Here is a 16,632-nt window from a genome sequence, read left to right on the forward strand (position 1 = left end):
GTAATAACAATGTAATTACAAATAACATAAGATGAGAAAACCTCATCTATGGATACTTATAAATTCACTATAATGCTCAATGGACGTGTTTGTAATGCATTAAAAACCTTAAGACCTTAAGAGGTTGGGCCAGACACAGCCCTTGGAATAGCAATAACCTGCTAATGGACTCTGATCAGGGTTTTTAGTTCTTGTTCTTCTGGACCTTGTGCTGGATTTAAGTCGTATTTATCCGATAGATATCACGTAATAAATGTCAATGACTTCTAGTCCATGCACACTCAGGTAGGCCATGGTGTCCCACGAGGTTTTGTCCTTGGACAGATCTTATTCACCACCTAAATGCCTCCACTAGGTAATGTGATCATGGCAGCATATTTATGTTCACTATTATGCTGACGACACCCAATTGTATTTATCAAAAGAAGTAATGAGCTTTCACAACTATAACCCTGTATTACAGATATCAAGTCCTTGATAACCAGAAACTTTATTATTATAAACTCTAACAAAACTTAGGTTCTACAACCTAGACACGTTCTACACCGAGTCTTGTTCTGCTTGAGGTTTCTGCCAGAGAAGAAGGTTTTGCTTCACGTGTTCACTGTGATTCGCTGGGACCTGTTTTTGTCTTATAAAATGAGTTTTAAACTGCAAAGACAACTCTGTTGTGATTTGGCCCTTTAAACAAAATCAAATCAAAATCAAATTAAACTTAATCTTTATAATAAGTCGAGCTCCACTGGCTTGGAATGGGTAGAGACAACTGATCGGGATGATCTGTGAGAAAAGTGTTTTTATAGGACCTGCCATGTTATATGGAAAGGTAAGGCTAGTCAGACATTGTCAGATTATGCAGACGAAGAAGGAATTTCACACCGAAAAGTGCCACAATGGCAAAACTCTTTTTATAATCATAGCTACACAAAGAATTCTATTGATTTCCCTTAAAAAACATGATAATTCCCACAACCTGACGTTTACAAAACCAATAAATACAACAAGCACGTTTGTTACATAACGGGGATAAAACGTAACGTTATGATGATTAATAGTTATTCCCGAGAAACAACTTCTGACCTCGGAACAGAACAACAAGACTCTTAATGTTACAGCACCGATATCGTACAACAATCTCCATTCAAGCTGGGAACAATTTGGAGGGTCTCGCTCGAGTAAATTAATCACAAAACAAGTCTTGATTAAACCAATTACCGACCGATGGCGAGCAAAATTATTTGATAAACAAGTTTTCTTTTCGAACTCCAGCGGCCGATCATGGACGAGCGATGACGGTCGCCGCTCGCTTCCACTTATCTCCGGACGGATCAGCGCATGGATCCCGACACGTACTCCACAACGGCAAAACATTTCACGCACCTCCAAAAACAGAGAAAAAAAAGTAAAAGGGAGCCTGTTTGTATCTTATCTTCAGGAAATACTATTAGCTCAAATTGTTCTCCTGGGCTGGGTCTTGAAAGGGTACGGCAGGGCCGCGGCCATCATTAGCCTCGTCCCTTGACGTACGGCCGGTCTCTGATCCAGAGCCAGCGCTGGACAGGATGGCGGTAGGTGGGCAGGCGAGGGTCAGCAGCACTGGGTGGGCTGAACCACTTGGGCCTTGCTAATTGGCCAACAACCATCAGCGCGGTATGTCGGTATGCGAGTCGCCAATGCTCGCGCCGATGTCAAGGGATTTTTAAATCACCTAGACTAGACTGATGGAAAACAGAGGGCGGTTCCCTTTTGCCTGTCTCAGCACCGTCGCCGAGATCTCCTGGAGACATTTGCACAGTTTTATGTAAATCTCAGAAGAACTTATTCTGCCTCCTGACATCCCACAATGCAACCAATGGGAACTCTGTCTTTTCCCAGCACTTTCCTCGATGACTGCTATTTTCCCATGCTCCGCTCATTCGGGGCATCAAGACTTGTCAAAGCCGCTGACGATGGAAAAACAAGGCTATAAGAAGTAAAGAAAAGATCCATTCTCCGCACCGAATCCCTTCTCTTTTTTCAAACGCGGCCATTGTTTTATACGTCCCGCGTGTGCTTGGATCAGTCTCAGAGCGAACCCATGTGTTACATGATGTTTCCGGAGCTCGACACAACAATGAGGTTCAGATCCAAGAGTAACTTTAAATAGACGTTTCAAAAAAGAAAATACTCTTCAAAAAGATGAGTCATCCTGGAGAAAGTCAAGTAGGGAAAATTTTAAGAAAAAAACCCCCCCTGAGAGTCAAATTATGATTCAATAGAGTGAAATTAATTCCAAAATAAAACTTTTTTTTCCCAGCATTTTCTCACAAGAATAAACCATTTGATTCATTTCACTATAATTTAAATCTTGGCACAGAATCTTTTACTTAAAATATAAACCATTTAACAAAAATCTTATGAATATTAACAATAATTTATTGGGCAGAATAATATATGATAATGGGTTGATCTTCTAACCTATCTAATACCACAAAATAAATGTGCTGCTTGGTTTAAAAGGTGATTAATATTTTTTATTATTTCCATACGTTGTTGTTAAATGTTTTCCATGTGTTTGAGTTTTATTTTAATGTCTTCACAAAGACATAAATCAGTGTTATATAACAGGAGGAAAAAAAGCTTTTTTTTTAAAAAGGTAAACAGGAAACAACTGTTGCTATCACGACGTCTCTGCTTTGTTCAACATCTGTGACGAGTACAGTTTTGTTTCTGCTTTTATCATTCCACTGTAATATCAAATTAGCTTTTTGGTTTCATTTAAAGACACTTTTTAATAGTCTCAGGTGTCTGGCCTCTATCCCAGCTACCACGGGTGATAGGCGGGGGACCCCGAGAACATTTCGCCAGTGTGTTGCAGGACACACAAAGACACACAACCCTTCACACACTAACACCTATGGACAACATAGAGTGCTCAACTGACCTCTGTAGGTTTTTGGACGGTGGGAGGAAACCGGAGTGCCCGGAGTAAATTCACACAAACATGGGTAGAACATAAAAGCTCCTCACGCAAAAGCCTGAATTTGAAATTGAACCCACAAACTTCTCGCTGTAAGGTGGTTGTGTTAACCACTACAACATGCTGCACTCGCTATAGTTTTGTTTGCACTACAATAAGAGTTTTTGTCTAAACTTTACACATTCTTTTTATTTAATTGCACATGACCTGAAGGGAGAGCAGCATGGGGGCCCACTTGTGGCCCCTCATCTGTACTTTGTGAAACAGAGCATATAGAAATGTTATATTTAAATGTTTTAATTTAAATGTTAAATGGGGAAAATGTTTGTATGTAGATATTTTTATATTTAATTGTATTGCTTTGAGCGGATATTTTATATGTTGATTAATTATCTATAATTACTGTAAATGAATTTGATTTGTTTGTATTTGTTTTATATAAATTAAAAAATGCTTTATTTTGTTATTAAACCATTTTTTATGATAAAAATAACATCTACATGACTAAAGACTATCTGTATACATTTGATTGATGTATCTAAAATGCTTGGTTTTATTTGGAAATGTAATTTATTAATTAATTTTATTATTTTTGTGTAAAGAGTTTCTACCCCAGATTATAACTTTATTTAGGATAAAAAGTAATGTTTTAACTTCAATATTAAACACTGAAGTAAGTAAGTAAGTAAGTAAGTAAGTTTTATTTGTATAGCGCCTTTCCAGACCAGGGTCACAAAGCGCTTAAACAATCAAAACAATATTCAATAAAGTATATACTTTAAAGATCAAGATAAAACTGATAACACAACAGGAGTTCCAGAAAATCAAGGAAAAGCCTGAACAAATAAAAACGTCTTAAGATGTAAAATCATCATCATTGGAAACTTTATTTTTTGTGATTTTTAAAATTATGTTTTTTTCTTAATCTTTCTAAAAAATTATGTCAGATTCAAATATAGATGCAAAATTATAGATTTAAGAATTTCTTTTTTTTTTTTTTAATTTCCCAGCATATTTTATGATTGAAAACTGGAGTTTATACTATCAGGCTGCAGATCTCTGTTGATCCCGACTCTTCAACCAACAGTGAGTTTTTCGGGGCTTTATCAGAGCCTGGAGGAGAAAGTGATCAAAGAGGCAGTGTCAAGTGTCGGCTGATGGAGCGCTCGATTGTTGGCCATTGTTCTGTAAAAGGTTGTGATGTACAGTGGAGAACATGGAACAGGAAAACTAAGGACACGTATATATTCTCTTAGAGCTTCTTTGAAACCGCGACAAAAGGTTCCCACAACGAGGCTGCGACACTCCAAGGCAGCAGAGCTTATCACAGAACTCCTATTAATACCAGTGAGACTTTGTCCTCGTGTCCCCTGAGGGGGAAGACGGAGGAAGTCATTGATTCTTCCCACCATCGTTTCTAGAAAAAGGACAGACCTTTTTTCCCCTTTTGGGTGACGAGAGTTGTTATTCTATTTGTTTCCAAAGTCCCACACATGAGATATTATTAGGTCCCAGCGATGATGTACGACATCGAGAGATAGATAAACTCTCGCTCACACCAAGTTCAGGAACTTTATCTGACAAACTATTAAAATGAAAAAAACACTTATTTAGTTGGGGAAGTTTTAAAAGTCTTGACAGCTTTTTTTTTTATCAATGGAATCATCAAGTTCTTGCAATTAAAATACTGGGTTTGATTCACTACTGACTCGGCATTTAAAAAAAAAGAATTTTGTAAACTTTGAGCTTCCAAACCTGACTTTTTTTTTCTTCTAAATATTATTTTGCTGATGTTGTTACTAATGGTTTTATTATAATTATTATGTTGTTATTAGTTTATTAATCATAACCTTATTATTATGGTTAGGTTTGTTTCTGATCTTAATTAATTTGTTTTCGCCATTGTTAACTTGTTGTTGTTTTGTTTTTTTAAACTTATTTCTTTTATTTAGTTTGAGCCTTTTTATTGTTTTAATTATTCAACGTTACAGCAAGTTATGATATACATTGTCATTTTCTAGCAATATCACCAAAAATAAATCAAAATATATTCTGATGCAGGAAGGATTTAACTTTTTGATTCAAGCGTGATAACATTTTTTTCTTACTCTTCTTCCTTTTGGTTAAAATAGAAGCACCCCCTGTTAATAATTAAATAAACATATAATATACATTTATATATATATATATACATAAAAACTTGCTAATGCGCTATATAAATACAAATTACTTACTTACTAATAAAACATAATATTTTTATTTTATTTTATAATAAAAAGCAAAATAATTGAAAACTAGTTAGGATTAACATTATTATGAATTACTTTCCAGATGATTATAATATGACTAAAAAGTAGAATCATATGATTTATAAACATTTGTAAAGAAATAAAAACCCAGAACATTAAAAGACTATACATGTTTTAAAGAAAACAAAGCCTTTTCAGAGTTGTATTCTATATTTTAATCCATTTTAATCAAACAAAATGTTAATTATTTCTTATTTAATTGCCTTAGAGGCGTGTGATAGTGTTTTTATACATCATGTACATACATTATTGGGTGGATTCTAACGACTTTTCTGTATTTCCTGTCTGATGTGTGTTTGTACCACATTTCTTTTATTTTTATTCTCTTTATGGTTAAGAAGGTGTGACAAAATCCACGCGTGTGCGGGTGCATGTGTGCGTTTGTTTCTGCATGTGTGTTTGTGTGTTTATTATAATTGTCGATCGGTTGCAACAGCAGATGTTTCCTCTGTTTGACCCGGCAACGTGAACTTACAGACGAGGAAGAATCAAACCCAGAACGAGCGCCAACAATAATTCTTAGCCGAGACAACGATCATCCTGAATGAAACGCCACGAATGAAGTCATTTCGCCTCAAGGTTTTGTGTTGCCGTTGACACACGAGTTAGTCAAATATCAAAATAAAACATTATTATATAACCCCCACCAATGGTCATCCATCTTGTTCACTTTAAAACAAAATAGTAAAAAAAATATTCACTTGAGAAAAAAACTTAAGATTCCAAGTCAAGGTGAAGAAACGGCTTTAACAAGTTTGCAAATTAAAAAAAAGTGTGTGTCGGGTGTGTGTCGGTGTGTGTGCAACATGACTTATGAGAAAGTAACATGAAGTCTCATCGTTTCATAGTGATACCGAGAGTGAACTTCACGGAACAATATTTTTGATTAAACTGTATTTACATTCATCAAGAAGACACTCAGTAGTCAAGCTAGACAAAGGGGAGAATCCAAAGTTGTTTATATTAAAAGATGGTTTGCATTAAATCTTCAAAAATGCTTTTGAATCTGGTAATAATACTGATTTTATAATGATACAGAACATCTATAAAGTAAAGGTAAAAACAATATGAATTGAATTTGAAAAGAAAATACTGTTTATATTAACATCTATTATTTAATTAAGTCTTGTGAAATACTTGTATATAAATAGAATAAAATAAATATCGCGCCACATTTTAAACATTAAGAAGCCTTGGGCTCGTTTGAACATGAAAATCAAATACAAATATAAATCTGTTTAATAAAAGGTTCAAAAGAAATATTATACAAGTATACAAGTATATGGAAGAGGATATGTGAAAACCTACGATGATAGTAATAATGTTTATTATGTATATCATTTGTATTCACACCTATTTAGCATAAGCTTATATATTTATATATGACAATATATTATCTTAGTGTTTTTTTATATAATATATATATATATATATATATATATATTGTATGGATATCAGTGTAAAAATATGTGCCACAAACAAAACAATAATTTAAAATGAAATAGGAAGTTTCTACTTCTACAGGGTTTTTTATTCTGCTTTTTTTTTTCATTTAATTGATGTTTTGTTTTCTATGAACAAATAATTTAGACATTTCTTGTTTGAAAAAGTTCTAAATAAATAAGTTAATTCATTGATTTATTCATAGCAAATATAACTTAGCTTAAAATAATTAACAAATATTTGCTATTGTATAAGTGATTGCATATTTTATACTTGAATCCGTTGTTAATGGGACTCCTGAAAATGAATGAATTACAGTAAAATATAATAAATAACAATAATATAAGTATAAATAGATGATGACATAAATTATGCTTAAATAGGAATTTATGTGCAGAAAAAAATAACAAAAGACAGATCTTAGTTATACTTACACTTAGTTCTCCAGGTATTTTTTATAGGGTGTACCAGATTCATTTTAAATACATCTTGTTTAAGTCATTTATTTTACCATGTAATTTTAATTTTAAAACGTATGGTCTGTTCTTTGGTCTCCCTAAACAAAGTTGGGGAGAAACTGGAAAATATGTTTATAACTTTGAATTAAAATACATTAAACGAGAATTAATATTATTTATTAAATAAATTACCAAAATTGTCCTCTTTATTTGCTTCATAACTTATTTCAGAACTGTTTATTTCAATTTAATGTTATTAAATTATGGGAATTTCATTGCAGAAATATATATATAATGTTCCCATAATCGTCATTTTATATAAAACACCAACAAGACGATAAAAAAAACAACAATAATTCTCTAAAAATTACAAAATGTAAACCAAACACATTTTTGTGCAAAATAATCCAACATGTCAACGTGGCTCTGTGCAACACACTATTAACATTATATATTGCCATGGATCAAAATGTATTTTTTAACATGAACCATTTTCACATTTTTATTGTTATTGATTTCTTATAAAATTCTTATGAAAAAATGTCAAAATATATATATATATATAAATGTGATAAAATTCTTCCCCATCATAGGACGAGACACAAACGAGTCAAGTGCTTCTCATCCAATCACAGGACATTCATTTACATAATGACTCTCTGAGAGCTGATTGGCCAGCACATTAGCCAATCTCCATAAACGTCAGTGATGAGCCGACACTGACATCGACGCTGTACTCAAACCTGGAAACAGGATATGATATGAGAACAGTCATATCGTTCGACCACAAGGCCAGAGTCATCGGTGTCGGCTTCTGACTCATCGACTTTTCATCTCTAGATACTGAACCCATCACACTTTCAGGCAAAAGACTTCCACTGTACGACACCAGTAACTTCACCGTGGCAACACTAAACCATTCAACAACAACTGTTGTTATACATAATAACATACATACAAACTTCCCAGAGTTCTGTTGCATGACATGAGTCATTACTTCATAAAACACACAATCAGACAGTGGATAGTACACAACACTTTGTTGGCTTCATGCATCCAAACCAGCTCACGTGAGTCAGCAGCTTACGTGTCACAAATAAAAGCAGGAAGTGCTCATACCTGACATCTCCTGAGACACATTTTTAAAATGTAGCAGCAGCTGGTTCCATTCCCTGAGGAGCACAACATACAGCACATTGTTAGAAAATGTAGTTATTCATGACATTTTTTTAATTGGAAAATTCACCGCACAAATGTCAAAAGTTTGAACCGAGTCAGTGGAGGATAAACACAGGTATAATCCACATCCTTTCAGCACCTACACCACCTGTTAGCCTGAGGATATATCGCGGGCAGGTAAGCCAGGAAACGTTGAATTAATAGAAAGAGACGTTCGCCCGGAGCACAGGTGTTTCAAACATCAGTACAAACACACGGTTTAAGACAAACAGGAATCATTTCCTTAAACTGAACATGTTTGATCAGATAAGGCGGCAGCTGCTGCAGTGCATCATGGGACTTGTAGCATTATAATGTTTATCTATTTTTCTAATGTCTTTATCTCGTTTTAAACCTGTAGCACTTTGAGATTCGTTGACCAAATGGAAAGCGCAATACAAATCAAGTTTATTATTATTATCTAATTAACTCAATATGCAGCAGCAAGTAGAGCACAGACCACCTGTGGTGTCGGGTGGTGATCACAGAAAAGTTAGCTGGTTTCTGCAAGTTAAACCGCTGCAGCAACTTGGGAATAAAAAGTCCAGACTTCCAGGCAGAAAATGTCCTTCAACTTACATTAGGGATTCAAATAAAACTATGACTCTGTTCACTCTCAGCACCATGAACACACCACACTGGTGTGTTCAGGTACATCGTAATCCCTATTGGGATGAGATCAGATTTCTCAAATCTACGCATTGTATTTATGAAGCATTTGAGTGTCAAAATCCTAATGGAAAATAAGATACGAAGAGAAGCATTGAATATTTATCGGAGTTTAGATTATACAAACAAATAAATAGTCCTTTTTTAAGTCTCTGAATTCTGTTACCGAAATAAACTATATTGTTATAAATGCTAAATTAGTTGTGATTAATCGAGATTAATTGACATTAATCATGTGATTAATTTGAAAAAACTTTTTAATCCAATATCTATATAAATGAGACTATTTATGAGGTCTTCGAATTCTGATAACCATTTACATAAAAATAATTGTTATAATTGTGATCTAGAAATCGAATTAAAATGTTTTACTCTTATAAAAAATAAGTATTATCTTCAAAATATATGCGACTATTTAGAAAGTCTCCGAATTTTGGTAGCCACGTAAACTATGTAGTTATATACTCTGGATTAATTCTGATTATTCGGAAATTAATCAACATTAACCATGTGATTTATCTAATACAAATGTTTTATTCCAATAAAGAATATATGAGATTATTTAGGAGGTCTCTGAATTTTGCTATCCAATTAAATCATCCAAATAGTTAGAATTGTGATTAATCAAAATGAATCATCATTACCTTTGTGATTAATCAAATTCAAATGTTTTAATCTTATAACAAATATATGAGACTATTTAGAAAGTCTCCGATTTTTGCTAGCCACATAAACTATGTAGTTATATAATCTAAATTAATTGTGATTCATCGAAATTAATCGACATTAACAACGTGATTAATCTAATATCTATTTTTGAGTCCAACAACGAATATATGAGATCATTTAAAAAAGTCTCTGAATTTTGGTAGCTATTACATAAACTAAGTAGTTATAAACACTTAGTTAATCGTGAATCATCATTAACCATGTGATTAATCTAATTAAAATGTTTTAAACTCATAACAAATATATAGAATTTTGGTGCCAGCTCATGTATAGTAAATAGTTACACAAGTAGATACAAACATTTAGTTAAATGTGATTAAATAATCATTAATCATGTGACTAAATGTTTTCATCATAAAGCGAATATATATGTTTTTTTTATACTAATAATACTTTTATAATACTAATTGAATGATAATATTAATACATGTACTAATACTTTTATGACCAACAACAACCAAAATGCAGACAATATTAATAATAATAATAATAATAATAATTATAGTGGACAATAACCGTTATTATTTTTCACATAAACCGACTCAAAACGGTACATTAAAGTTTATTTTTGTTCAAAGAGTCTTTGGTGTCTGTTTCCAGGTACGCCGTCTTTTAGGGCTTCACTGTAGTGTCCTGAGATGACAGAATGTGTGGGGACAGGCCACAGTGAGCGCAGCAGAAGGCTTCAGGGGAATCTCCCTTCACGAACAATGCGACTCTCATTCCTTCTTCAAACAGCCTTTGCTGGGCCTCTTCAGTCCTGAAGCAGCGGATCAAAACAGCTGCATTTTATCAGGTTCAAAAAGCTGGGCCGGCGTGTGCGTCTCTTTTGTTTGTTGCGCGAGGAAAAGTTTAACAGAACATCCAGGTGGACGACAACAAAGTGGGAAGGGAACAGGTAAAAACCTCCCTAATCTCCCCATTCTGACGGACGCTTTGATTTGTGAGACGTTCAAAAGCCTGTGTAAACAACTTGATCCGTCGCCACCCAAGTCAAGACTGAGAACAACTTTTCCATCCACTCTTTGGTCTTTGTCACATTTGTTCAAGGAGGGTTATCTTCCTTCCAGGTTAATTGATACAAAAACATGATTGACAGACTTAATTGTTCTTCCTGGTGTTCTTTATCTGGGGTCAGTAACGTTTTTTTTACCTGCTCTGTTTACGAGGCAGATGTTTCTGAGGAGGTCACGACATGATGAATCACGGAGTGGAACAAAAGCTGACAAAAAGAGTTCTGATCATAAAAGCGGAGGATGAATGAAAATCATGTTCTTCACGGAGGACAGGAAGGTTTTTAAGTGGCGTCAATGAACACTTATGAGTGGATACGTCACAAACAAAACTGACATTTTCACCCAAATAAATCCAGGTCAGGGGTTTCAAACTCAATCATGGGCAACTAAAAGAAGTCTTTTCATTCTTAATCCTACTTAATTGTGTTTGTCCTTCTTCAAGCAAAAAAAACTCACTCAAACTTTGTTCTTTCTACACCAGATTAACCGTTATTGAAAGTATCTCTAATAAATGGATTATATCTTTAAAGGACATTAAATCACCTTCAACAATTAAATTAGATTCTGAGCAAACCATCTAGTGTGACTTGACTCTTTTATGTGGCCCTTAAATAAAGGATTTTTAAATGTTTTGAAGTTTGCGCGTTCTTATTATAAATTATACTTTTAGGAATTGTGTTTTCGCATTTGCGGATTTGTGTGTATTTGCAAATCTCTTCACACAATTCTAAAGGTTAAGATACAATAATGATACTATATACGAATCTTTAAATATGACTATTGGGTTTTTGTTTAATAATATTTAATACAATATTTAATACAATATTTAATACAATATTAAATAAAAATATACATGCACCTACAGTATTTGGAAAAAAATGTTTTTTTTTCTAATTATTCGATTTAAAAAAGAAGAACAGTTGCTTAAAATACAATAAACTAATTATTAATTATTAATAATAATTTTAAATGTATACCTTTCTCTCCTTTTTTGGGGTTGGTGGCCCCTCACAACAGCGACTGTATAAAATGTGGCCCCTGAGAAAACATAACTGCCCACTACTGATCGTGGGCCCCTGATTTTGACATGATATCATCAAAGACACATTTGTTACATTTACCTAATTTAAGAAACATATGAATAACGGCAAATATTTTCCTAACTCGGGTATAAATCCTTTATTTATTAATATTTCCCTTCTTATTGTGATCCGAGTTGTTGTTTGATACGGCAGATAAATTCATATTTAAAACTCGTAAAAGAAAAAGCCGCTCAATTTGAGACATTATATCTGAATTTACAGTGTTTCAAAAACATTTGATGTTTACCTTTTATATGAAAAAAAATCATCAGTTTGAATTAAAAACTTAAGGTTTGGTTTAAAGAAAGAATTAAGATTATAATACTTAAAATAAAAAAGTTTTACGGGGGTTAGCTGGTAAAAAAAAATGGCCACAGGTAGCACTATTATACAACAAGCTTAGCTTAGCTAGCATGGCTGAAAAAAAGACACACAATCCATTTAACATAGTAAAAATGGTAAAATGGTTAAAAAGTGAAGATTTATATCGACAAAAGGTTTTAAAAAGTCAACCCACCAGGAAGGATGTTGGAATAGTTTAGCCTTGAGATGAAAAGAGCCATGAATAACAGCACAAACAAGTGTGAAGACAAGACCACCTCAGCCAAGACCACCTCAGCCAAGACCCCCTCAGCCAAGACCACCTCAGCCAAGACCACCTCAGCTAAGACCACGACACATCCAAGACGGTCGAGTGTCGAGACCAAGACCGAGACCATAGTTATACACCAGTATTACAGGCTGAGAGAACCAGAGATTTGAGCTGTGTCTCAAATCGAGCACTTCTCTAAGTGCACTGCGTTACAGTACACTGTAAGAGTGCACTTACTTGTGAAGTGCTTAAAGTTCGGCAGGATAGTACTGTCTCAAATCAAACACTGTTGCTACACACTTAATGGAAATGACACGACAGCTTCTTCTTCTACTACCTTTTAACACTATCGCTGACACTTGACAACAATTTTCCCTACTTAGGTTGTGTTTCATTGTTTTATTATTATTGTGTTGTTTTGTGGTAAAATTGGTGTTTTTCTCGAGACATTTACGCCGGTATCTGCTCCAAAGACGCGTCGTCAGTGACGTAGCTTTCGTTTAACGTTTCATCTACGTCACCAAGATGGCGGCCGTTAAGGGTGGAAAGTGTCCATCGATCCACACTCAATTTTCTGGCCAATTGAGTGCTCATTGCGCACTACATTTTCGCACACTGCTCATCGGGACTCACCTGTGTACTCAAAATATTAAGTGTAAGTGCAGAGGTGCACTTGTGGGAATAATAGATAATAAATGAAAATAATGTGGAGCACCTGTACATTGAGTTATTATTAGGGTTCACAATTGACTTCCAATTATCATAGATATTAAAGAATGTCAACAAAATAAAGGGAGTGAGTTTAATGTCATCGAAAAAATAAACCCAATTTTAAAATTAATGGTCAGTTTTATAGTGGACTAAAAGTCACTGAATCTTCATGATAAAGTTAATTCGATTTTATTTGTATTAAATGAATTGACTGAGGGGTTATTTAGAGTTTCTAGAAGGAACTTCACTCGCATTTATCAAGATTCTTTGTGCACCTGAAGGTGAAACCCAAAACAGAGGGAGAAAAGTCGGAACAATGGACGAGAGAAGAAGAACAAACAGTTCAAAGTGACAACAGAAATAAATCAGTTCTGCCGAAAGACCCCACACCGTGATCCTCTAAAAAGGGGCCTGTGAGACCTGTGCTGACAGCTCAACCTGCTGACCCGGCTGACCCGTCTCTCTTTCACCCCCTGGTAAAGGACACCGCTGGAGTAAAGGAAGTGACACGGCCCCGGGGGTCAAAGGTGGTCTCAGATGATGCATCTCAAATGTGAGACGAGAAGATGGATGGAGGCGGCGGCGGCGGCGGCGGTGGAAGTAGCATGTTTTCACTTGTCAAAGAATCTCAAACTGTTTCGCCGGAGCTCGTACGACACGTTCGTCTTGTGCAGAGTCATGCTAGGAATCACATGCACGACCTGGTTCACATGACCGCGCGGTTGACCGTCTGATATAAAAATGGATCCAGAAGATACAACAACAAAAAAAAGCGTCTTCATTATTCAAATCACTGTAATCATTTTCCGGCTGAATAAAGGTGAGGAATTTAAAACAGCTGCTGAGCGAAAAAAAGTCATGTTTTTTGATCTCGGAATGCCATGTCTTAAAAAGCATGACTCATTCTGGTAGGTCTCCGTCTAACACGCGGAACAACCAGGAGCCAAGTCTGGGGGCCACATTCTTGCCCTCCACACACTCAACTGGCAACACAGCACGTGGCTTTGTGCTGCTTCCACCGACGGCTCATTTGAGCGGCGATGGGTCACACCAGCTCTTACTATTTAAACAATATAAAAGATGAAACCCTTGAGTGTTCGTTGACATCACATGTCAGGTGACATTAGTCTTACTGTGGTTTACACACAATCATAAACTATTTACTACAGTTATTATTATATCATTTTTCACCAACCTTTTTTTTTTCTTCACATTTTTTGTGTATTTGTATTGTCGTTAATGTCTTCAGGGTTGGACGTTATGTTGTCGGTCCAAAATGTAAAATTTCATTCAACAAATAGCAATTTATATTAATTATTTTTAATAATTGTTATCAAGAACAGAATCATTTTAACCATATGCAGGAAAACCAATAAAATGAACATCTAATTCATAAATGTATAATTCCATATTTTTAACTTTAAAAATATAAAAACAGAGGTTAAATTTCTTTTAAAAATCATGGTTTGTGTAGTTTTATATCAAGAACAGGAGCATTTTAACCATATCCAGAAAAAACAATGCATAAAATGAACATCTAATTCATAATATGAAGATATAGGTTAAATTTCCTATACAAATCATGGTTTGTGTAGTTTTAAATACTGCCTCATATGTGTTTCTATAGTTGACATCACAGACGGTGGACTTGATCACTCAATCGCATGCAGGAGCCAAGGTCTCAAGCAGCATCTATCTAAAAATTACATTTATTTCTTCTTATTATTTTTTACTTGTTTGTTTTAAAAAGAAAAAATGCTGAATTTCTCATATTTGTTATTACAAATAGACTTTACATGCACTGGATGACATCCATATCTTATTGTTTTTGTCAATTCACGTTTCTTTTTTTAATACATTTAGAATTTCTCATAGTTTTGTCCATGACAAATTAACTTTTAACTTAAGTGACATTACAAGCACTGGATGACATCACTCAACCCAAGTGTCTTAAGATAACTTTGTTATGATAAGACACTTTAAATAAAATTGAATTGAAACTGAATTGAATTGAAGGTTTTGACACGACACTTTGACATGATTCATTTGGTCATTTTTAGTTGTGTTTTTTTGTTTCACCACTTTAGCTGGTCTTCTCCATCTTGCCCTCAATAAAAAAAAGTGTCAACCAGTTGACGCCTCAAAACAAATATCATACGATGATTACAAAAATTGTCCATTCAGAGAACAGGAATGATCAGCATTTATCAACCTAAATTAAATTTATTTATCATATAAATATAGAAAATGAATAATTCTTAATGATTTGGATCAATATGACGACAATTACACTAGTGTCACTATATCAGATTGTCTTGTTGGTCTAATAAAAACACACAAACACACACACAGTGGGCACATGGACTTGTACACACAGTGACACAAGCACTTTCACACACACAAATATACACACATGTACATCTAATCAGACACACATAGGCACACACATGGATTTGTCCAAAAGTGGTAAACAGCTGCATGGGCCGGTCTGGACCGGGACCAGCCACCTCTTTGCCACAAAGGGCTGCTTGTGCCCCACTAGGAACATAAAACACCAGAGATAAGACCAGATTCTGTTTGCCAGAACCAGCGGACCTCCCCAAACAAGCACACGGACACAAATGTTTTAACACACATCTGCGGGGTAGAAAGATCTTCTGTCAATCAGCGACACTTTCTCCTCCTGTGTCCGTTCTCGCCACAAAAGGCGAAGCCAAGTCCACCATAACGCAAACACAAACGCACATCCTCATTCTTTAGAACGGCCCAACTGTAACTCCATGATCCTTGATGGCGATAAAATGACTCATCACTGAACAGGTTTGAATTCTGAAGAAGACATTTATCTGATAAGAACATTAAATATAACTAAAGAAAACTATCTGGGAATACTTTGTTTCCTTGTTGGACTTTGTTTGTAGAGACATTAGGCTTTCACAGGAATTGAACGTTGTTTAAATACTTCTAAATCGTTTTTTAGATCAACTCATTGTTATTAAAATATCTAATTATCTCACACTTATTAACCTTAATATACAATTTCTACATGAGTTGAACAACTGAATTCCAGTTATAGGGACCTCCTTTTATGTCGATGTATTTGTACCTAGAATCACCTAAGAATGTAAAGAATAAACATTACAATAAATGTTGTCGTTCCAAAATGTTATATATTCATTTAACAAATAGTTAAAAATATGCACAATAAGGAATCAAAAATACAAGCACAGTTGCTTTTCTTAACCCATTCATTGTAATGAAAAAATCTTTGAAAAGGATCAAAGCAAAAAAGGGAATATATGTCAATTTAAAATAAAAAAAAGTATATCAAGAACAGAAGCATTTTAACCATATACAGAAAACCAATGCATAAAATGAGCATCTAATTTATAAAATGTTTAATTCCATATTTTTTCAACTTTAAAATAAATAGATAGAGGTTAAAT

General features: G+C 34.4%; 1 protein-coding gene across 1 annotated transcript in view; it reads right to left on the reverse strand.

Moving 5' to 3' along the window:
- Nucleotides 1-16,632, reverse strand: part of ccnd2a (cyclin D2, a) — a 111,143-nt gene that overhangs the window by 67,659 nt on the left and 26,852 nt on the right. Inside the window, exon 2 of the mRNA XM_087796842.1 lies at nucleotides 8,289-8,341. Coding sequence (XP_087652968.1) covers nucleotides 8,289-8,309 — 21 coding nt within the window. The 5' untranslated portion in view covers nucleotides 8,310-8,341. The remainder of the gene's footprint in view (nucleotides 1-8,288; nucleotides 8,342-16,632) is intronic.

The sequence above is a fragment of the Callionymus lyra genome, chromosome 8, assembly GCF_982586985.1.
Source record: "Callionymus lyra chromosome 8, fCalLyr1.hap1.1, whole genome shotgun sequence".
NCBI lineage: Eukaryota > Metazoa > Chordata > Actinopteri > Syngnathiformes > Callionymidae > Callionymus > Callionymus lyra.